The 24,207-nt window shown below is 33.0% G+C and overlaps 5 protein-coding genes and 1 long non-coding RNA gene across 7 annotated transcripts in view; 2 read left to right on the plus strand and 4 right to left on the minus strand.

Moving 5' to 3' along the window:
- The window catches only part of LOC130807831 (uncharacterized), a 3,036-nt gene extending 1,966 nt beyond the window's left edge, over nt 1–1,070 (minus strand). Inside the window, exon 1 of the long non-coding RNA XR_009040669.1 lies at nt 783–1,070. This is a non-coding gene — a long non-coding RNA (uncharacterized LOC130807831). The remainder of the gene's footprint in view (nt 1–782) is intronic.
- Nucleotides 1,071–2,608: 1,538 nt separating this feature from the next.
- LOC130808573 (protein STRICTOSIDINE SYNTHASE-LIKE 7-like) lies at nt 2,609–3,904 on the plus strand. Its single transcript, XM_057674031.1, has 4 exons — nt 2,609–2,898; nt 3,379–3,407; nt 3,466–3,594; nt 3,687–3,904. The coding sequence occupies exons 1-4, from the start codon at nt 2,609–2,611 to the stop codon at nt 3,902–3,904; spliced, it is 666 nt and encodes a 221-aa protein (XP_057530014.1).
- A 362-nt stretch (nt 3,905–4,266) lies between these two features.
- LOC130807832 (isovalerate--CoA ligase CCL2-like) lies at nt 4,267–9,437 on the minus strand. The gene is made up of 4 exons (XM_057673180.1): nt 9,252–9,437; nt 8,403–8,697; nt 5,440–6,394; nt 4,267–4,985 (listed from the first exon to the last, which is right to left on the minus strand). Exons 1-4 carry the CDS (start codon nt 9,362–9,364, stop codon nt 4,504–4,506), a joined length of 1,845 nt encoding a protein of 614 aa, XP_057529163.1. The 5' UTR covers nt 9,365–9,437; the 3' UTR covers nt 4,267–4,503.
- A 1,230-nt stretch (nt 9,438–10,667) lies between these two features.
- LOC130807835 (uncharacterized) lies at nt 10,668–13,867 on the plus strand. Its single transcript, XM_057673183.1, has 5 exons — nt 10,668–10,953; nt 12,284–12,389; nt 12,813–12,884; nt 12,967–13,178; nt 13,382–13,867. The coding sequence occupies exons 1-5, from the start codon at nt 10,844–10,846 to the stop codon at nt 13,485–13,487; spliced, it is 606 nt and encodes a 201-aa protein (XP_057529166.1). The 5' UTR covers nt 10,668–10,843; the 3' UTR covers nt 13,488–13,867.
- A 71-nt stretch (nt 13,868–13,938) lies between these two features.
- LOC130807833 (isocitrate dehydrogenase [NAD] regulatory subunit 3, mitochondrial-like) lies at nt 13,939–20,271 on the minus strand. 2 transcript variants are annotated; one of them, XM_057673181.1, is made up of 4 exons: nt 19,525–20,271; nt 16,161–16,400; nt 15,245–15,323; nt 13,939–14,684 (listed from the first exon to the last, which is right to left on the minus strand). In XM_057673181.1, exons 1-4 carry the CDS (start codon nt 20,062–20,064, stop codon nt 14,410–14,412), a joined length of 1,134 nt encoding a protein of 377 aa, XP_057529164.1. In that variant the 5' UTR covers nt 20,065–20,271; the 3' UTR covers nt 13,939–14,409. The 2 variants fall into 2 exon arrangements, with proteins under 2 accessions (XP_057529164.1, XP_057529165.1); XM_057673182.1 differs by having other exon boundaries at nt 16,161–16,388; nt 19,525–20,267.
- A 2,314-nt stretch (nt 20,272–22,585) lies between these two features.
- LOC130808574 (CASP-like protein 1F2) lies at nt 22,586–23,594 on the minus strand. Its single transcript, XM_057674032.1, has 3 exons — nt 23,549–23,594; nt 22,880–22,986; nt 22,586–22,792 (listed from the first exon to the last, which is right to left on the minus strand). Exons 1-3 carry the CDS (start codon nt 23,592–23,594, stop codon nt 22,586–22,588), a joined length of 360 nt encoding a protein of 119 aa, XP_057530015.1.
- Nucleotides 23,595–24,207: the final 613 nt, after the last annotated feature.

Below are 24,207 nucleotides of genomic sequence, written 5' to 3' on the forward strand. Positions count from 1 at the left end.
AGGACCTGATTCTAATAGTTCCATGCTAGTCATGACTTCCCTCGCATTACCCAAATTTGCAACCATTTCGACATAAACCTCCATTGCCGTTCCAGGGGCTTGTGATGTCGTATAAGCAAGAGCACTTATGGTTTCATTATTCTTAAACGGGACTAACATAGTTTTCCCAATCACTGGATATTTCATCTCCATTTTTGATATAAAAGAGTTGCGATCACAACCAATTACATCATAGACTTTGCTATGAAACACCTCAAAAGTAGTATTTTGACGATAGATAAACATAACTGCATTCAGTCCTCCATTATACACAACATCGGATCCCGTATAACTTACTTCCCCACCCCAATACACTATAACAAGATAATGATCCATATTTTGCACACACAAGCATGTTTTTCATGTGATTTCACATACACTTTATTGTTGATTGTGAGTAAGGGAAGTATAAATGTGTATACAAGAATGTGTAATATTAAAGCATTACAACACTTATTAGAAGGGTCAAATCAAATATAAAACTAATAATACCATGAATATATACTAAATCCATTAAACTAACCCTGCAAAGTAGTAAACTTTCATTGTAGCATTTCATCGAACACTTTATATGCATACAAAATAAATCATAAAATTCAACTACAAATGTGTAAAATGTAAGCTTAAATCATGAAATCTAGATAATGTTACAAAGAATCAATCTACTATAAGTTCAAATGACAACAATTATGAACAAAAAAATCAATTTGCAAATTTCAAAAAATTTAGGGTTATATTCATACCTTAAATGAAGATGATAATGAACAAGTAATGAAGGAGAAGATGGCAATGTAGTTGATTGATTTAGTTAAATGAGAGGAATTGTGAATATGAAGTAAATGAGAAGTGTAGAAATTTTTTTTTTTTAAGAAAACCGACAGCAGCAGCATACAAATGGGAGAAATTGAAAAATGAAGGCAGCAGGTTTGGTATTGTACACGGACAAAACCGCCAGTTGAGATGGCGGTTTAGCATAATTTTTTTATTTTTTTTATTTTTATTTTTTAATTTCCATGAACTGCAAAACACTATTTCATCTAACGGTTTTGTTGGAATTTTTAAGCAAACCACTGTTTGAGGTAGCAGTTTTATAATAAAAAAAAAAAAAATTTCTCCACCTATCCTACAAGGACAGTATTCAGGGAAATATATTTCCCTTTCACGCATATTGGAAAATATTTTTAGTTTAGACATTATTTTGGGAAAACTTTCACTTTAACAAACTTAGGAAGATAAAAGGTGTGTCCCCATAAAAAGTGCTCCACTTGTTTTTTTGATTTGTTCCAATTCAATTTGCACCCATAATTTTTTGGAAATAGTCTTATTTTGCTTGGCTTCTTTTAATCTTAATTACAAACTAATTTACTTTTCTATTCCATTTATTTTTGCAATTTCATTATATTTTATCTTATTTTTCAACTATAAGTAGTAATTTTTACACCCTAAATTTTGGTTGCTTTTATCATGGAGACAGAGAGGGCGACAACATCAACAATGATGTGACATTGTTTTTTATATTTCATTTTTCAATTGATTTATACGACTAATCTAACAAGAATAAAATGCTAAATATTATCAACTGGTCAAATGAATTTGTCAACCAATAAGTAATTATTAAAAAACAATATAAAAGGCACATAAAACAAATAATATAAAATAAATTTTTTTTATATGAATGAGTAGAGAGACGTATGAAAACAGAAAAAAAAAAAAACAAAGATATATGAAAATAAAAAATGACTAACAAAATAAACAAAAAGAGCATGAAGTAGCATAAGTGCGTAACTAATTCCTATAATTTAGACACCATAAAAATCCTTTATTTTAAGGAAAAATTGATATTACTAATTTAATTTTTCACTCATTCATTGTGAATAATTTTATATTTTGGATTATTTTTTAATAATTTAACCTTTGCCCTTAGTTAGGTATCAATATAGCCCTTTTATTTTATAATAATTCAATATTTATTCTTAGATTGCATCAGCATACCCTATTAGTAACCTAATAGCAAGTCAAGGGCAAAGGGTGATTTATTAAAAAATAATCCAAAATTGTGATCATTCACAATAGAAAAAAATAATTCAAAGTTGAAATTATTCGCAGCGGATGAGTAAAAGATTGAATTATAAATATAAAGAGTGCCGTAAACAAGTCGTACAAAATATCAGACGGTTTTATAAAAATCGCAAGAATTATTTTGTAAATTTTATAAAATTAAAATATCTGACTATGAATACTTACTCCAACTAAGATAAAATTAAGTTCTCATACAATAACTTTTAAATAGAGTGCTATGTGCACAAATTCGGGTGAGGGAGTATAACAACGTCGTACATGTAAGGGTGAAGATAAAAATACACGATAATGTAAAATCCTATTTATTTTTCCTTTTTTTTGGCAATTGATGGGACTGAAAATAAATAACTTAAATAAAACAAGTAATAAAAACTAATTTTTGAGACCATTTGTTCAATTTTGAAAGGACGTGTTGCACATATTCAAAATCATGGGTATACAAGAAATATGTAACTGACATTTTATCTGGCAGGGGGTGTTGAAAGTTGCAATGAACAGGGAAATAAAGGTACTGACTGATGAAGCCGAAGGAAAGAAATTCAAGCTAACAGATGGTGTTGATATTGCTAAAGATGGGACAATTTATTTTACTGATGCTTCTTACAAATATGACTTACAAAATTACGTACACGACCATTTGGAATGCAAACCCCATGGCAGACTCTTGAGCTTTAATCCTGATTCTGGAATTACCAAAGTTCTTCTTAAAGACCTCTACTTCCCCAATGGAGTTGTTGTCTCTCCTGATCAAAACTCACTCATTTTTTGTGGAACTCGCATGTAAGTCCAAAATTGATTATGCAATTATAAGTAAGATGAATTATGCTTCTTTAAATTTGCTACATTAGACAAATCAAAGTAGCAAATTTGAAAAAAATAATGTAGCAAATTCTAAAAAAATAAGTATAATATATATTATCGATATATTGTTGGAAACTATAACTGTAACCGTAAGTCTGATTAGTAATATTCTGTAATTGTAAGCTATTTTTTATGATGGAGTGTATGATATATACAGGATTTCAACCATTAAATTAGACTTTAGTTGAGTTAGTTTCGTATCAAAGCAATGTGACAAATGTCACGTGGAATTTTTAGTATCAAGCAAAGCATGTTATGATGATGAGGAGAGCATGAGATGCATCCACAATTTTAATCTAAATAGCTCTCATATGAAAGAGCGTTACTTTAACCATCAGCTTAAGGTCCTTAAATTTGTCGTTGAATTGATTTCTTAATATTTTTTTCTCAAATATGCAGGAAAAGGTGCAGAAAATATTGGATACAGGGTAGCAAAAAGGGTTTATTGATAATCTACCTGGTTTATTGATAATCTACCTGGTTCAGATGATGGGTTTATTGATAATCTACCTGGTTTTCCTGACAATATCCCCTCCGATGGACAAAACATGTATTGGATCGGGATACCCTCTGTAAGATTTTCATACTTTCTTACACTCATTTCCCTGTATAGAAGTATATATGTATATGTAATGAGCAGCTACTTCAACGTTTGATATGATTGAATACTGGTCTGGTTTGTTGAATCAGATGCTTAAATACATTAGCCTTGTCAATGATGGATAAATACATTAGCCTACACCATATACAGAGGAATGGAGGTATACTGGGCGTAGATTTACAAGGAAACCCAACAGTGCATCTCTATGATCCAGCATTGTCCCTCATCACAAGCGCGATACAGGTTGTAGACCATCTATACATAGGCTCTCTACACGATTCTCGTATTTCATCTACACTTCTAGTCCAAAGGGTTCTCAGATGAGGGGCATGTAAGAATATATAATATATCATGCGGCCTAGCTTAAGCTTTTGGTCGAGTAGGTTTTTTGACACTGACGACTGGGTCGGGTTATAGTTGGCTTAATGCTGAGCTTAGCCATGTGGCTTAGGCGACGGCCTGGGCTTCGTGGGCGTGAAAGTGGAGGGAACCACATGAGGCTGGTCTCAAACCTCCTGCTCCTCGTTGGTGGAAGGATTATTAGCTTGCGCTTTCTAGGTCCAACAATACTCAGCTTTTTGTGATCCTACTTGAACCATCACCTTTTTAGACAAAACCATGTTCAATATATATATTGATTAGAATTCGACACAAAATAAATTTATTTTGAAGCAAACACCAATAATCTCATATTTAATATAAAAGTTTGTTAAATTCATATTCATAGAATTTGTTCTTATGATTGACTTTGAAAGCCAACTACTGAAGTATTTTCTCTCCAGTATGCCGATCAAAAGTAAAATAACAATATCTTATGCCACGACAACAATAATGTCAAAACCTTAATCACAAATTCACAGTAAGAAATTATACAGAGATTAACGAATGGCGTATTAAACTTAGCATTTTAGTTTGTTCTTTGCCTAGGACAGGCTTCCCATATTCATCGCCTTTTCTCGAAGAACAAACTTCTGAATCTTTCCTGTTGCTGTCTTAGGGAGCTCCTCGAAAACGACACTCTTAGGAGTCATGTAATGAGGCAATTGATCACGGCAGAACTTTATTATTTCTTGCTCGTCTGCCTCGTGTCCTTCCTTCATCGTGACAAATGCACATGGTGTCTCACCCCAATGCTTATCGGGCCTTGCCACAACAGCAGCCTCAAGGATACCCGGGTGACTGTAAAGCACTGTCTCAACCTCAACTGTACTTATATTCTCTCCACCAGATATTATAACATCCTTTAATCTGTCCTTGACTTCTATGTAATTGTCTGGGTGTTTTATTGCAATATCACCTGAATGAAACCAGCCTCCTTTAAATGCTGCTTCTGTTGCCTTCAAATCATTCAAGTATCCACTCATTACTGTGTTTCCTTTGAACATTACTTCTCCCATTGTTTTACCTGTTCAAACCCGCATTAGAATCAGTTTTCTACACGCATTTTCGTTCAAAGTAAGAACTGCTAATAACGTCTACGGTTCTATTTCAGATTTTGGTATAAAAGAGGTAAAACAGTTTACATTGCTAGCGGGTTCAGCAATTTTAGATGTTCTATACAAAAATTCGGGAGCCTCAACCATCAGCTTAAGCTTTTAGTTGAGTTGGTTCCTTGACATGGTATTAGAAGTCGACACAACATTAGGTCACAAGTTCGAATTTCAACCATCCCATCAAATAAAGTGAACATTTCGCGCTAGGTATGAGGAGAGTCTGCCCTGCATCCACAATTCTAGCCCAAAAGGCTTTCGTATGAGGGAGCGTGTTAGAGTATATGAGCAGGATAGGATGAAATATAAAAAGGACCCATATGCTGATCCTACATGAGCATTATTTAAGAAAATATTGTATAACATTACCATCAGCGGGAACACTTTCCATAGTGACAGGATCTCTAACATCAACATCCTGTAACCCAAGATGTTGCACACCTTGTCTCGCTTTCATTCTCGATTTTTCATCAGGAGCTAAACAATCCCACTCGGGCTTCCAAACACAGTAAGTCCCTGGACCATAAGTCTCAGTAAGTCCATACAAATGAGATACTTCAAACCCCAATTGTTCCATCTTCGACAATATTTGAGGCGGAGGAGGCGATCCACCAGTAAGCACTCTCACCTTGTTAGTAAGCGTCCTCCGATCAGCAACAGGACAGTTCACAATCATGTTCAAAACAGTAGGAGCTGCACTCATGTGAGTCACATTGTGTTGGACAATGTTATCGAAAATAGCCTTTGGGGTGACCTTACGAATACAAATGTTTGTACCCCCTTGGGCCGCTACACCCCAAGGAAGGCACCATCCATTGCAATGGAACATGGGGACTGTCCATAGATAAGTCGGAAAAGTACTCATTTCATGTAGCAAAAAGGTAGAAATCGCGTTAAGGTAAGAACCTCGGTGACTATAAACAACACCTTTAGGCCTAGATGTGGTGCCAGAAGTATAATTAACACTAATTGGATCCCACTCATTTTTGGGTAATTGGGGCTGAAAATGTGCATCTCCATTGCTTAGAAGGTCCTCATATTCATAATCATAATGAAAGTTTTTATGCTCCTTCGAGTTGGAATCTGTGATAAGCACGATTAATGGTGGTTTTGCACCCGATTTAGACAACAGATGGATGGCTTCTGAAGCAATGCTGAGTAATTGATAGTCCACAAATAAGACCTTAGCTTGGCAATGAGCAAGGAGTGTGGAAATGGTGGATGAATTAAGACGTGTGTTAAGAGCACAAAGAATGGCTCCAGCCATTGGAGATGCAAAATGTAGCTCGTACATTGCAGGCACATTTGGAGCTAGTATTGCAACCTGCCATGGAACAAAGATGGAAAAAGGTATCAAAATATTTGTGACTTGTAATTGAATAATGATTCCATTAAATTTTCTCCGATTCCACCAAATTTATCTCATTTTTATTTTTATCATAATTCACACCTTATTTATAATTGTTATTCACATTTAATCTACGTTTTCATCTAATCATTTAACATTTTGGTCTAATAATATTTCTTCTATATTATATTCTAATATCTCTTCATCTGATTATCAACATTGATCATTCAATTGCAGATGTAAATTAAAACTAAAATGTAATTTTGACTTGGTAAAAGGTCTAACATAACGGCCTCTTAGCCGATCCAATCGACTTGTCTTTTTTTTTTTTTTAATAATATTTATTCTATATTCTAATATTTCTTCTATATACAATCTAAGGGAAGAGGAGCAAAAGGAAATATATATGACATCAAGAATTATACTAAAATTTTAAAAATGATTTTTTGTAATTAATATTTTACAGAATTTTGATTGGTTTATGCTTGACTCTTTCCTTCCCAAGGATTTTACAATTTTTTTAAAATTTTAATTATACTTTTTTAACTCTTTTTTTATGTGGTGTTGATCTCCATTCTTCACAACTTTTTAAATTTTATTTACAAATTCATTATATTCTAATTCTAATTTCTTCATATACAACCAACAATAAGTACTTTCTTTTATTTCTTTAAATTTTCTACCAACATTTGAAAAGATTCTTAGTTGAAAGTTACTTCTTCGTTTTATATTAATATTACTAATTACATTACAAAATAATGACTATTTATTCATCACTTTTAATTTGTAATTAATTTATAATTTATAAATTAAAATTAGTCAAATGAAATCTTATTTGAATTATCTCAATATAAAAATTATTAATATTAAATTTCTATAATATTTTATTATTTATAATTAAAAATATTAAAAATTAAATTAATATATTAAAGTGCATACACACTTAGCACTTTTAATTATGAGTTATGACGAAGTATATTGGAAAATATTGGGGAAAAGTAGTTATTGAAAAATGAGAAACGCAAGGTCACGTGTCATATATCTTACCATTATTCCGGGCACCATTAACGAAATAATCATCAATCAAAGCATGTAAGTTAAGTCTACCACGGTGACTTGTCATTCCTACCAAATTCCAGCTGTTCAAGTATACGTGCAAGTATTTCTTATTTCTTATTATGTAATACAGAAATTGGTACCCAATTATAGATGAGAGTTTATTATTAAAACACTACAACTGTAAATATTTATTATATTACCAATTTAATAATTAAATATACAATATCCGTTACCTAATTAATTACGACATTTTTAAGTTCCATGTTATTGGACCTTTTGTTCTTTTAATTACTATTCTAGACGTTTGTTGCTTATATTTCAAATTTTACATAAACTCTAAAAAATATTAATTTTACATTATAATAATTAAACTCTAAATTATTATAAGACGTTTAAAAATAATAATGTAGATTATTTATGACTAGTGATCTGAGCGCAACAATATTGCTCATGCTAGACCTTACCTAGCTCGTTTGGTTACGATACTAATGGATGATAATGAGAATAATTTGCAATGTAAATTATTATGATATGTATCATGTCATTTTCATAGTAATGAATATTTAATCATGAAAAAGTTTTTTTTCTCACAATTTTTCATTACAACTTAATACCACATGTTTAAATATTTGGAATGAATGTTGTGAAGAAAATAAGGTTATTAAGGAAAAATAAACATAACCATTAAATTTGTTAAAACATATATTCCTATTAAAATTACACTAACTTTTCATTATCATTTCTATCATTTAGTTGGTACCGACTACCAAACGAGATGGCAAGGAGATAAAAAAAATACGTGAAATATATATATATATATATATATATATATATATATATATATATATATATATATATATATATATATATATATATATATATATATATTATAGTATTTGAGGAGGAGATAAAAAAGAAAACGTACGAGATGGCCAGGAGAAATGGCAAGAGTAGAGGAAAGAGCAGAAGCGAGTTTGAGGCAGCGTTGACGAGTTTCAGACCAAGTAAAGGTGGTGTCATCGTACACCACGGATGTTCGATCAGGAGATACCTTGGCTGACCTATCAATAAATGTGATCGGCGACAAAGGGGCATAGTTGGCCGGACATCTTATTAGCCCATCTATACTCTTCCAATATGATTCTTGCTCTTCTGCTCCGCTACTTGATAATGCTACTATCTTATTAACTGAACGAACACCTAATAAATTATTTGATCGCCTGCATTCAGGTGCGATGCCAGGATTTTGAGTTAGTGGGGTTAAATTTTCGATATACTAGCAAATTATTTATTATATAAAAATTAGTTAAACTATGAAAATTTTAAAATCATATAGACTGTAATGAACTTGAATTATAGCAAATATTGAATTTAATAAATAGAGTTAAAGCTTCCCTATGATAACCCCTTGTGAAAAAAACCTAAGTGTTTTTTGACTATTAACCTTAAATTACAAATATGTTATCTCTATCATTAATCTATAATAATTTTTGTTACAATTATACACTCTTTAAATTATATAATATATTAATAAGAGCGTCAAAGACAAAATTACAAATAATCACATTTTTGGCATGGGGGTCAGGCATCCGCCAGCCCCCGGTGCGGCTTCGCCTATGCCTGCATTAACAAATTAAGATTGCAATGAACAACAAATTATGTCAAAAAAGATTGAGCCATGGCAGCTCCTCATATAATAGCTGTATGCGCTAGTTAGAAATACGGATACAACACAAAACTAAATGAATTAGCATGAGTATTGAAATATGTGTACCTTTGTAGAGTTGCAAAAGCATCAAATCTTAGAGTGGGTGAGCGAGTTATGTTGAGAGTTGAAAAGCTATGAGATTGGAGGTGAAGAGACATGTCAACTTTAGTTATTAACATGTCTTGGTGTTTAGAGAAGGATCCTTTTATATGAAGAAGATTATAATACAAGAAATGGTTTCTTGGATGATCATTGTATTACTCTTTCTTGGAAGCTATGATTTATATACAAGTTTAAGGGTTTGGTCCACCCTATGATCAAGTTGTTTTGAACGTGGCTAATGAACATGGAAGATCATACTCAATCTCTTATATGGTTTATAAATTAATACTCCTATAATATGACTTAAATATAAATATAATTATACTTTATACAAACTTCTAACTACAATTAATACATGAGGTATTTAGTAGTACATGTGAAGGTTGCCTTCAAATAAAGAAAAAATAAATCAATTTGTTTGACTATTGGTATTAAAAGAATTTATCAAATATTTTATAAGGTGCGTGAGTTCAGTGTAAGATGTGCTCTATATATACGTTAAATAACCTAACTAATACAAATACTCGAATATAACTTTCATGTTTTAAGATGATTTTATTGAGAGATATACTCTCACAAGCATTAATGTAAATGATTAAAAAGATAAAAATTTAAATTAATTTGACTAATAGAAAATATATAAGGTAATTAATGGTAAAGTTTCAAGTGTTTAAAAGATAAAGAGAATCTCACCCTTTTAATTACACATGGGAAAAATATATACAAATCACATACATAGCTAGCTTAAATTGGATAAATATATTTAAGGGGTAAAATGAGAAAGAGGGAAAAATATATACAAGTCAAACTAATTAAATAAAAAAGTAAATAGAGGTGCAAATGAAGTAATTAAAATAGTTGAGAAAGAGGTAAAATGAAAATAAAATAAAAAAGATGAATAAAAATAATATGGTTTCCTTCATTTGGATGAAAGTATTCTTCCACTCTTCCCTAGGGCAAATTTATACCCCAATCTCACTAGATGAGGGAACTAATTTTTTTTGTCCGTTTTTAATTGCTTTTGAACTGTTCTTCTACCTCTCTAACAATCAAATTTTTTTAATCTTCAATCTAACTAATTTTCTTTTTCTACTTTGACAACTTAAATATTTACACTTAATCTAAAAAAATTCATAGACATAATTTTAATCATAATCCAAACCAATTGAAGCATCAGTTAACTAAAGGATCCGAACCAAACATAACTCATTGGTGATATTGTGAAGTAGTCCCTTTGTCTCTTTTAATTTGCACATCTTTTCATTTTAATTCGTCTCATTTATTGTGCACCCATTTTTTTAGCAACGATTCAACTTTTTTAAAAAAAATTCATACATAAACTTATTTTCATTCCACAATCTTATTCACCAAGTCAATTTCATCCAAAATAATTTACGTGCATTCTCGCAGTTATGGAGAGAATATATATCTGAGGGCCGAGGCAGTCACGGAACGAATAGCAGTATAATTTTATAAATTATTTCCGTTATTCGGTTGGGAAAGTGGTCGAAACTCTTGAAGCTACCATTTGATTATCCTAACGTGAACAGAAAAAAATGGCTCAAAACCTTCAACTATTTCCTAATGGCATGCCCGTTCTTTTTTATGGTGAATTGTTTGTTTTGGCCAGAGATGGCGTTGAGTTTGAAATCGACAAGATCCCCGGGTGAGTTTGCTTCTCTTTCTCTCAATCTCTATTTTCTAATTTAATTTTTTTAAGATTTATTTTATTGATATCTTTTTTGAAAATTTTGTTGCTTTTTTCCCAGTTTAGAGATTGATTGATTTTCTCAAATTATATTAGGAATGGTATAAAAAATTAGGGTTTTGGTATGAAAATATCTAAAATATCGATTTAATACGATTTACAGAAATACAGGAAGAACATATGAAGAGAAAAACCTAGATTGAAGAAATTAGGAAACATTATTCAAATTAAATTTTACTAGAACGAAAAATTGGGGAAATTGCTGTTGGTTTGATTTAATTCGATTTAATTGAGTGGAGCTTTGTAATTTGGGGGTGTGAATGTGTGATTCCTTGTTTGGGGAAGAAAGATGGGTGAAGGAAGGAATTCTTTTGAATATGGAACTACTTAATATTAATTATAGCAAGTAATTAAATTTAAAATAGATAAATTTGCAGGCTGCCGGATGTTGAAATTTTTAGGTCCCTTTTCGGATTTTTTAAAATATGTGTATGACACTAGAAAATTCCATTTTGAGCCAAATTGTGGATATAATACATTAATACATAGGTTGGCTGGGATTTTTTTATGGATATAGCTCAAGAACTAAAACCAATGGGCAATGGCTTTATTCTTTGATTTTTCCGAAGAGTTTAAAGAAATACTTTACCCTTAGGATCATACATTTTTGGGTATCTAGCACTCTACTCCTCTATGTCCGTTGAGTAGGCTGCATTTGATTCAAAAACTCTCACATTTGAAGTTGTTGGTTTTACTTGTGAATTTCTGCCTCAGAAATATGTTTTGCATCATTTAAATGTGCTACTAGTTTATTGCGATACTCCTATAAGACATTTCTAAGCGACTTTTTATCGCTGCCTTATGTTAATATCAATGGATGCACTCAATTAGGCATTTGATTCACTCTTGGACAATTTTTTTATTAAGTGTATTTGCATCAAATCTTCTCCAATTATGTTCCTGATATTTTATTATCACAGTCCCCAATGCTATTAAGTGATACCTACCTCGGCTCTCACCTAGGCTGGGTGTGGCTTTTATGTATGCAACCTTACTCTTGTTGGTTCTAACAAAGAGATTGTTTTTGATGGGCCATGGTAACAAACATCAATGTGCAGTTTCACATAAATTAGAAGTTTAGGCAATTGATGAGTTGTTTTAATAAAGCCCACTATATTTTGAACCTAGAGAACTATATTTCTTAGACCCGTCAAGAATAGAAATGACTATCAAAATCCATTATGCAAAATATTACTTAACTCACTTGGATGATTCTTGTGTCTTGTAGGAGAGGAAAAGTGAAAGCCAAGGGGACTATCTACTTGTCTAACGTACGCATGGTATTTGTTGCAAGCAAGCCTACTGGGAATTTCTATGCATTTGATATGCCTCTGGTACGCTAACTTTCTCCTTTGTGTATCTACAATCTACTATCTATGTCACATTTTCCCTTTGCAGTTCATGTTGCTCTCTAATCGGTAGGAAATTTCTTATCCTACGTTTGTCCCAACTACATGTGTCAGCAATGTCTCTCCAGTATGTTGCTGTCTTTTTCCTTCTCCTTCTTCCAATCTGAATTTGTATTTTTTTCTGTGGATTCATGAAGCCTACTGCCTAGTGCTTCCCTACTTTTGACCTTTCGGAAAGGGTTAAATCAAAATGACATTGCACTTAAAATGTATTTTTTTTTATGTGGCATTTAAAAGTTCAATAAATGAATATGGTCAAATGAAATGAGCATTTTTTTCCTAGATATATTGGATGTGATTGCTGTACGTAGTTTAACACTAATCTGATTCTATATTTTCTTTCTGCAGTTGCATGTTCATGGGGAGAAATTCAACCAGCCAATCTTTCAGTGCAACAATATTTCAGGACACGTGGAACCGGTGAGTTATCAAACTGATAGACGTCATTGTTGGTTACGCTCGTTTTGGGCTGTCACTTCATTTTAGAGCTTCCAACCTGCAGGTTGTTCCTGAAACTGAGAATAGGGCGCTATACTCAACTCACTCGTTCAAGATTTTGTTCAAGGAAGGAGGCTGTGGCACCTTTATCCCATTATTCTTCAACTTAATCAGCTCTGTGAGGCAGTACAACCAACATGCTGCATCTGTCCCTGAGCCTCGTGTTGATCCATTACGTGCAGCACAAACTCCTGTGGACGAAATGATGAGACACGCGTAAGTACTTTTTGCTCATTTTTGCCTTAGTGTATCCAATAGCAGATATGCGTCTTTGCCACTTTGAGGTCACAAGGTCAAGTTCCGACTAGTGACACTTGGTTTAGTGAGGATTCTCCGTGCTCTCCTCCTCACTTCCAACGAACTTGTGAATCTTCCAAGAAATAATGATATTCACCCAGAATGTTGTTTCATTTCTGCAGGTATGTCGATCCAAATGATCCAACAAAGATCTTCCTACAGCAGCCTACACCAGAGTCAAATCTTAGACGGCGTACATACCATTCACAAGGGGACAACCCCATGTAGACAAGCACAATTCGGTGTCTACTCATATATGCATCGTAGATACTTGCCTGGTCATGTTCTTATTTTCAATCACTTATGGAATCTGAATCTTGATTTTACTCTCTAAGTTTGAATGTCGTTGTATACACTGTCATATGTGTACAGTCAGTAAGTCATAATGCTTTGAAAGGTGCCTATCGATTTATTGTGCAACTGTGGGCATAATGTGGCTGCTTTTGCTCATCCTGTTAAGATCACGGGCACAATTTTTTTTTTGGACATAACAACTAATAGGGTAAAGGAAGTAGAAAGAGTCGCACAAAAACCTTTTCGTGTTTGTTTCCTCCCCTCTAAATTTGCTATACAAATTAAGGAAATTCAAATTGTATCTTTCTAAATCTCTTCCTTTCCTTTCAACTTCTATACGAAACATGTTACTTATTTTGAAGCATTTAAAGCGACACAAATTTCGTATGAAAATTTCATCACTTTATTGCTATAACTCAGAAAAATACTTGTACCTCACAACTCTGCAAGGCCTGATGTTTCATTATACAGGTGCTGTCAGCTTACTTACTCATAAAAGTCTAAAGCACGAATTCGCAGTTACCATAATGTAAAACTCATAGTTTTCAGCGCTTCGCTGTAACTTTTAAACGATTACATAAAGAATATACATCATTTCCCAGTGTCGTACGGGGCAAACCACATCTTCAACGGTGGAGAACGAAGAAACAGTATCTGAGAGCTTCCACTTGAACTGATAAATGTCGTATTTCATCGAAATGCTTTGTACCTTTCAATCATTAATTCAATTTGAAAAATTATTACTAAAATCAAAGTATTTTGCCAATGCTGAGAAGATCTTAATGATATGGACAGTTCTGCAAGCAGATGCCATAAAAATTAGGCCTGGCTTTAAAGTTGGAAACCAGGGAGAACCTTAGTCAAGAGATTCTATGATTGCATCAACCACCTCTTGGGTAGTGCTGTCACCTCCCAGATCTGGCGTTCGATGCTTGCCCTCGGCTATCACTCTTTTTACAGCAGTCTCCAATCGATCAGCAAAAGACGGAAATTGGAGATGTCTTAACATCATGGCAGATGAGAGCAAAAGAGCAACTGGGTTGGCTTTCTTTTCTTTTACGATTTCGTCACTTCCAACATTTCCTGCTGAGGCACCTTGTTCAAAAACAGCATTTTCTGCTCCCACATTGCCTTCAAATACAAATAGTCAAAAATGATGAGACCTCAGAGTTTAGCCAAAAAAAGTTCAAATGCAGCTAAAATACCAACTCCTGAGTTTCAATAAAACCACTATTTTTGTATTGACAACTTCGGTTCTGTACACTAAAACTGAACAGTCGCATGGCCATGCCAGTACTACAACATACACAGAATTAGGGAAGAATTACTTTTTTAAAGGGGGGCCACTAATAAAAACCACAAGCAGTGATCACATCCACTCAAAATTTTTAGTATTGTCTCAATAATCAACATCCACCTACAGGAATCATTGAATGATAAAGGCCATGTAGCAACAGATACAACAGAACGCATGGATGCACAAACATACTAGTATCATATATGGCAAGTATAAATTGCAAAGAGGAGTTATACAAAGCCAGTGCTAGTTTGGCCGTCAGACAAAAAAAGCACAAACAATCTTGAACGCCACAACCCTGCTCGAGGCCTCAACAATGCGGCACCTAATGCTATGTCATCTATGAAAAGATGTAATGTTGCAAATGGAATTTAGACTAGCAATGAGAAGTTACCTCCAGGCATTACTCCAGTACCACCAGCTATACCTGCAGCAGTATTTGCCACGAGATTCCCATATAGATTTGGTGTCACCTACAAGATCAAGGAATTTAAGTTAGTCAGCATAAATCCATTTATGCTTTTCAGCATAAAAAGTAGCATACAGACAACTCATCAATTACATACACTTTGAAATTGCACATTGAAATATTCTCTTAGGTAAGAGCAGACCTAAAAGACACTCGATAAGTAACAATATTTTAAACATGATAATAAGTAAATAAACATGTTAACTATAACTTGGAGAATGTTTCTATCATAGTGCAAAAACAAGACTACATTGCATAGCATAGCAATGGTTTTGAGGATGGTCACTGGAGTTGAAATCTTGGTTATGCCAGAGCACATGGTGGTCAATGTAAATCAACAGAAGAGGACTAGGTTTGTGGATGGTCACTGGAGTTGAAATCTTGGTTCATGCCACCAACCCAATAACCCATATATGCTTTAGCCTTTTCATTTTCTTTGTACATCAGAGCATTGTTGAGAAGTATATAAAAAATTAGCACATTTGTTAGCAACGATAGCTTTATTACCTATGTAATAAACAGATAATACTTCTTTCACTATTGTATTAAAAAAAATGTTAGTACGTACACAACATGCCTTTTTTAAGAGTACCAACTTTTATTACTAGTATTACTAATTAAAAATTAATAGTCAAAGGCGCAAAAATATTTGAAAAGAGAGACGCACACCAAGGACCCTCAAACTAGGCTCAAAGCAAAAGTGGGGCTCATTTTTGTAGAATAAAAGTTCAGACAAATAGGAGCAAATCTGAGAAATAAAAAAAAGACTTTCAAAGGAGTAGGGGCCAAAGGGGGCTCATGCATCACATGGCTCAATAATGAAAACAATAAACCCACATACCATGACATCAAACTGTTCAGGCTTCGATACAAGCTGCATGCAGCAATTGTCCACAATGATCTCATTGTACTTGATCCCTGGATATTTTTTAGCAACTTCTCTACAAGATTCTAAGAAAAGGCCATCTGCCAGCTTCATGATGTTGGCTTTGTGTACAGCAGTCACGGTCTTTCTGTTGTTGAGGTAAGCATACTCGAATGCATACTTTGCAATGCGCTCTGAGCAAAACTTTGTTATCACCTAGTAAAAATGTGAAGTTAGTTCAAACAAATTCCAAAGACCCAAACCACAAAGTATTATAGATGAGAATATTCCCGCATCAAAAATAGAAATAAGTACAAAAACTCATTCATCAAAGACATTTACACATCCAATGCAGTATAGAAAAGATAATCCGAAAAATCATTTTATTTATAGCAAATTGTAACTCCCACTTCACTTTTTTTAAGGCTTGTTATTTCAAAACAATCCAAAAAAACATAAAGCATTTTCAAAATCTCACAGGAACTCGCTCCATTTAGTAGAATTTGACGTGTATACTATAAATCAAGTTAAATCTCAAATAAATGTTGATATCACGAATTTCTTAATTATCATAATTCCCAGGTGAAAGATGACTCACAGAAAACTGCTCATCTCAAATCATCATGTACAAATTAAAGTGCATACTACAAATCAAATGAGCCTCAAGTGAAAGCTCAATATCTCAATAGTCATAAATTTCGGGCAAAACTAACAATATTGGGCAAGAAAGTATTCCCTACCAACCATTCAGTTTTACGCAATAGTACATCACCAAATATCAGCTAGTATACTGTGGCTAGTGCCTCTTATGATTATCGCTTTTCCAATTCAGATGTATCTAGGAGGAATAAGTAATTTTCCAATGTTAACAAATGGTGATATTAAATGTAGATTAATAAGAACTGAGAAAAATATTGTTTTCGAAATCAACTTCAGATATTTGAAACCGAAAATGGAATTGCCTAATTGAAAGACTAAAATTACTCTCAAGAAAATAGAAAAATATTTGTGCTATACATTTATCAGCCAGTTAGCCACACACAAAATGCAACAAAATGTTATAGGAGATATGAGGAAAACTATAGTACGTATGAGGTATAAGAGTTGAACAGTCAGGTAGTCAGGTGGCCAGATGCTTATAAAACCTAGATGACAAATTTCACGAGTGCGTAGCGCTCAAGAAGTTAGGGAGATGCTTATAAAGATATGGGTACCTTATTTTGGAGACAAGATATAACTTCATAGTCCGGAGAACATTTAAGCATTCAAAGTCTGGTTTCTAGCATCCTTTTTCTCAATTCAATCTTTGGATATTAATGAGCATCATCATTAAAATTGTAAATTAACAAGACTGACAGAAAATTATTCTAGATAAGCCACACCACAAATGTGCGCAATCTATGCCACTACTCGATTCTTTTAATGTTTAAAAGATTAAATAATGAAGGACGTCAGCTTCCTGAATTGCACCTAGGTTTCTTTGAATAGAGTCACAGCACGGAAAATCTAACAACCACATGACACCTAACTTCACCTGGTTTGCAAATCTCCTCACAATTTGTGAATCGAAGAAAGCAAATTATAACCGGTTTTGGGCTATTTTTGGGTGAATCACGAATTTGAAAAGTGAATCTTCTTGCAAATTATGTTACAATGGGACTGACCAAAATGAAAAGAAAAGTATGTCAAACTCATGGGGACCGAGTAAGTATCAATTTCAAATAAATGTTGTTCAAAAACCAAGCTAAGCATAACATATGTTGCCAACAAATCAAAGTAAGCTACACTAATTCCACACAAAATAGAAATATAACAGCTATCAACTCCAGTAGCAGAACTGTCAGTTAAATTAAAACGACTGATCCAAAATACTAAAAGAAGTGCACTTTGTTGCCTCCTGTGTCTACAATTACACCTATGTTTTCATCAACTCTAAACCATGTCTTATCATTACAAACACAATCTTTGCTATATAAACTGCATCAGCTTTAACTGAAACAGTTTATCCCATTAGATGCACGAATGAACATAAGAATTTAACAAAGCTTTAGTAAACTTAGAAAATAAAATCTCAGTATTGTAAAATGAATAGAATTGCACTCTCCTACGAAAAGAGAACACAATATCACCATGTAAATAAACATCACTGAATCAAAATCCTTTTAATCTTAACATCCCTTATCCCAGATCAGTCGTATAGATTCCCTAACATGGGGTATGGGAGGATATTTTGGATCATTTGATGAGGTGATCATTGGGGATGGCATGACATGCTTTGATGAAGGCCATGGAGTGCTAAAGAAAGGTGTTGAGGTATGCATTGATCAAGGCAAGGCTCGAGGGAAGCATTGCACGACCAAGGCAGCACCTCACTTGAGTCCAGGGAGCAGCTGATAGTGCCGCTTGACCTGGTCGAGCAAAGGGCCGCTCTGTCGAGCGAGCTACAGGACATAAAGTTTGTTTGCGGGATTTTTGTGGGCGTTAAGGGTTTTGTCATAGAGTCTTCTAATATGTTGTGGGACTATAAAAGGAGTCTTTAAACATCATTAGGGTTATTGAGATTTGAGGCTAATATAAGAGAGGCAACTAAGGTTATCACCATTAGAGTTCTTCCTTGTATTATTTGTGAGAAATTGACATTAAAAGGTTCAATCTTTACTTTGATAAAGTATTCTCAAAGGTTGTGATGCTTGTTATTGATGTATTGTTGAGTATACTAATGAAAGTAATCTTTGCTTAAGAGGAGGTATCCTTAGATACCTCATAATTATAAATCTTGTTGTCTATTGTTGTTCTGCTCTGTTTTTAGTGCTTTCTTTGTAATTATTCTTCACCAAACATCCCAAACCCTTGCATTTCAATTTTCAAAACACCACCTAATTGAATGGCTTCTGTTCTAGATAAACACTAAACATCTGATTAAAAACAGTCTTTCAAAATCATAGCCAATCTTCAAATTAACATTACCAAAAAGTTACAATCACTTCATGATTCTAAATTTTCGACGAGATAAAATACTCGAATGAATCCGGAGAATAATAGATAGGCCTCTGATTCATGATTCAACAATATTAATGAGTCCAAAGAAACATAAACGGCTGCTAAATCCTCCTTCAATCATGAGTTCTACCCTAAAATCCAACTAAAAATGTTAAAAAAAAAAAAAATTCACCTTTCATAAAGAGACAAGTCAACACCACATATAAACTCAAAAGGTCAACATCACAAAAAAAAAAAAAAATTCAATTCCCCAATAAGCATCCAAAATCAGTTGATACAAACAAAAAAATCAACATCACACAATCCATCAATAAATCAATCAACAATCGAAAAACAATACCTTAAGGCTCTCAACAACGCCGGGAACAACCTCATGTTCAAGACCAGAATACTCTCCTTCAGTATTCTCCCTAATAACAACAATATCAACATTCTTATGCCTAGTTGGTAATCCTTTAAGATTAACACAATTAACCAAAGAAGCATACAAATCAAGGTCTTTTCTCAATTGCATATTCAAAGAACTAACACCACCACCAACAGGAGTAGCCAAACCACCTTTCAAACAAATCTTATTCTTCCTAATAGAATCCAACACTTCTTCTGGAATCTTCTTCATGTTCCCAAATACTTCATGCTTCTCGAAGAAAACTGGCGCATGCATGGCCTCCATGATTTGTTCCACCGCTCCTGTTACCAAAGGTCCGATACCATCACCCGGAATTAAGGTGACTTTTCGTGGAGCTCCATCTCCAGGACGGGGCATGTAGGTGACGGATCTTGAGTTTGAAAGCCATGGATTCGATTGAATTTTAGGGTTTATCCGAGTGGAGGGATCGATAAGGTGTCTTAAAAGGGATGGAGCGGATCTTCGGGCCATGAAAGAAGAAAAAGTAGGAGAGTTTATGGCGGTCGGAGGAAGAGAATTTTTAGTAGTTTTTTTTTTTACAACTTTTTAGGAGTAGGTTTCATTTCAACTATGTTCTATTTCTATTTTGGTCTTTACAAAGTGCGAAAGATTATTATTATTTTCAAATAAAAGTGCGTAAGATTATTATTAGGGTTGTGAAAGGGTCACACTTTTGGAGTTTGGGGCAACATATGGTAATATGGTATGTACTCTAGTCCTATATGACTCATGGATGAATCCAAAAGAGGGACATAAACACATCATCACATACTTCCCTCTCTTCTATTAAATATCGTAATATTTAAATTTTTAACGTGGAGAATTATAGATTATTCGTTCATTTTTTTTTTAGGAGTTTGATTCTTACTGGATACAAAAACGATTAATTTTCATTTTTGTCTAACATAATTTCCAATGTAAGAGCTTTATATAGATATGTTATATTCTCGATGGAAATAGAAGAATAATTTAACAATTTTTTTTTATTAATATAAGGCTTATTTTGGGTGAGTTGGAAAAATAATAAGATAATTGAAAACACTTTGAAGTAACTAATGTTTTTTTAGTTGTTGAATGTGCTTGGTGATAAGTTAATCAAGATGACGAATTTCAATTTGTTGCAAATAAACTATTTTGACAGAGGGACTCTTACCTTTATGTCTCACCTAAACACAAGATAATAAGGAAGAAATAATTACAACTAACAATATTTTATTGCTTCAATGTTATTACGTAACTTTCACTTAGGGTCAAATTCGGGAGAATTAGATATAAACAATTTTACCTTTAGTTTAATAAGTTTTTGGATACTGACGAGGCAGACTAAAACCCTATTTAGTTCTCGGAATTTTTATTAATTCAATCGATTTTACTGATTTTTACTAATTAAATTTAATTTTTACTAATACAATTGATTTTTAGTTATAAAAGTAATTAATTTTTACTAATTTAACTTACTTTTACTGATTAAAAATACTTTTTAATCATTAAAATTGATTTTTATTGATTATTTTTTTTTAAGTTACAAATGTATGGAGATGGATAATAATTGGCAGCAATAACTCAAATTCATAGGCAATAAGCCAATAACCATAACATAAACTCCAAAACCCATATACTCCCCACCCTCCATACCCTAATTAATTCACAATTACACCCATGAATCTTGATCGGAAAACCCAGAGCATTCGTTTTTCGTTGAAAGATTCGATGATGGGAGTAAATTGAGTTAAGAAGATTCGATTATGGAACAATGATTCAAGATGGTTAGGTTAGGTTAGGTTAGGTTAGGCACACACCCCAACAAGATTATTTCTTCTTTCTTCTTCAATTCTTTCTATTTATAGATTGTTTCATTGATTATTTTTACCGAATTAATTAATTATAATTGGCAGTTGGCACTACTACTATTCAGCTTATGTGTCTTATTTGTTTTAATGGTCAAGTCACCTTAATCGTCCCATTTCTATTTTTGGTATGGACTTTTGACTTTTATGTCCTTAGTAGCTTTATCCTATTTTCAATTATACCCTCCATTACCTATACTAATTTTCCTCTCTTACATTTAAAACCCATAATACCACTCTCTTTCCTACCCTTAGGGTCTCACTTTTGACTCTCTTTAGAATCCATAAAAAGTCAAATTGGACTCTTAGGGTAAATAGGAGGGAGTATTATTTATAATTTAATTATAATTATTTCATAATATGAGGCGGGTTTTGGAATTTTTGGTAATTAGCACTCACTCATTTTGTTTTCAGTTTTGTGGGTTGGGTCATTTACGGACATGGTGTTGGATTCTTGTTAGATTTAAAAATTATTCCATGTGATTGGAATTTGGAAGTAGAGTTTGTTGCAGCAAATTGGAAGTCGCACAATTTTAGAAGATGCAGAGCAGCAATACAAAATCATAATTAATGGTATTTTACTTTTATTTTCTGCTTTGTTTTTTTTTTCCTTCTCAAATGCTGGTTCAAACTAATTGATTATTACAGGTTTTATTTGAATGTGATTAAGAAACAATACATAAATTTTATAGAACTAAATGGTGATACAATTTTATATAGAACATTATTAATTAATTGAACTGAACTTATTAGTTTATTTAAGCCAAACTGAAAATAAAAATACTAAAATACATTAAAAAATAATCGAGGTAAAATATATATTTATGCTTAAATGAGCAACATTCGCAATGAAGTAAAATAATTTACTATATAAATGTTGAAACTAACTAAACAAAAATAAAAAAATAGTTCTAAATTGTTAAACAATAGTCAATATAGAAATAAGTTTTACATAAATTGTTATACGAGGCGGTCTCACTATGAAACACGTCTTATACATAACTTAAGTAGCCAATCCAAACAAATTAAGAGAATATAAGCCTTTAATTTAAAGTCGTTTCAGTGAGATTTTAATGAAAAGTTAGTTTAAGTTTGGGAGGAATAAAAGGAATAATTATTGGTAAATAAGTGTAGCAATTGGGTTGTTAAGCCCGCTTGAAAGCCATAATGGTGAGAATAAAGAAGCAAAAGAAAGCCAAGTATGAAAATCCGATTGAAATTGAAATATAATTGCAGAATTTGTGGACATTGTCACATATCTTTGTCCACCCAGATTGGTCTTGCCCATATTTACCTACATATCCTATTGCTGTCGCCGCCGCACAACCAGACATCATCAGTATTGTTGCAATCTGCATTTTCACAATTTAGAAATTATTTAGCCATCTAAAATAATTATCAACGGAGTTTAGAACATATGGATATATCGTAGTTCTTACCAAATCATGGAGAAATACTGAGAAGTAATTCTTGCACTTGGATTTGGGGCGATAGAAGGCACAAATGGTAACTAATGAAATCACTGAAAAAGCACATACGGCTATATCTGTACATAGCAAAAACCTGCATGTTTATACCACCAATTAGGCACAATTTTTTTTTTTTTTCCAAATCTCCCTAGTAAAAATAACCAACAAACATGTAGTCTATAGACAAGGACAAATTAGAAAACTAATACTCCCTTCTATTCGCCTTAGGAGTCCCATTTGACTTTTCATGGAGTTTAAGGAAAGTCAAAAGTGGGACCCTAAGGGTAGGAAATGTTAAATAATGTAATCTAGAAAAATTTAGGGAGTAATGTATCAAGAAGTAAGTAAAAAAAATTCTATGATATCCTAGAACTATCTAGACTAACACTCTAAAGCTAATAATCTAGAACTATCTACAAGTTGTAGAAAAGACTAGAAACATAATGATGGTGAAAGCACCAACATAGAAGCACTATATATATGTGTTGCATGCTCTCATTTGTAAGCCAAGCCACATAATACAAAAAACCCTTTTTCACAAAAGCCATCAACTCTCCTTTTTATTTTTCTTACTAGCATCTTCAATATTTATTAATCAAAATCAATAATCCACTACAACTTCCGCATATTAATTCTAACATTTGGTATCAAGAGCCACTAATCCAAAGCCTTTTTTTTCAATCATATATCATCCAAATTTCATATCAATACCAACTCCACATATATATAAATGGCCTCCCCTAACCCCAATTCAAACACAAACACAAACATATTTAATCCCCAAGTTAATTGGATACCTATATTTAAAGGGGAGAAATTTGATCAATGGAGCATGCAAATGAAATCAATTTTCATTACCCAAGATATATGGGAAATTATTCAAGATGGTTATGAACAACCCAAAGATGCCAATGAAGAGGCTTCTTGGGATGACACTAAAAAGTGTCAATACAAGCAAAACAAAAGAAGGGATCATTATGCCCTCTCTATAATATATCGTGGAGTAGATGAGACGATCCTACCAACAATCATGACCGCCACAACTGCAAAGGAGGCATGGAGCACTTTGGAGACAAAATATCGAGGCTCGGAAAAGGTAATACTCTTCAAACTACAATCTTTATGGGGTCAATTTGATAGTATGCAAATGACCGATAATGAGTCAATTCAATCATATACCGACCGAGTCTCAAATATTGTTAACCAAATTCGATCCAATGGAGACACCATTGAAGATGTTAAAATAATTCGAAAAATATTAAGAACTTTAACCAAAAATTTGATCATATTGTGGCTGC

Source organism: Amaranthus tricolor, chromosome 3 (assembly GCF_026212465.1).
Source record: "Amaranthus tricolor cultivar Red isolate AtriRed21 chromosome 3, ASM2621246v1, whole genome shotgun sequence".
NCBI lineage: Eukaryota > Viridiplantae > Streptophyta > Magnoliopsida > Caryophyllales > Amaranthaceae > Amaranthus > Amaranthus tricolor.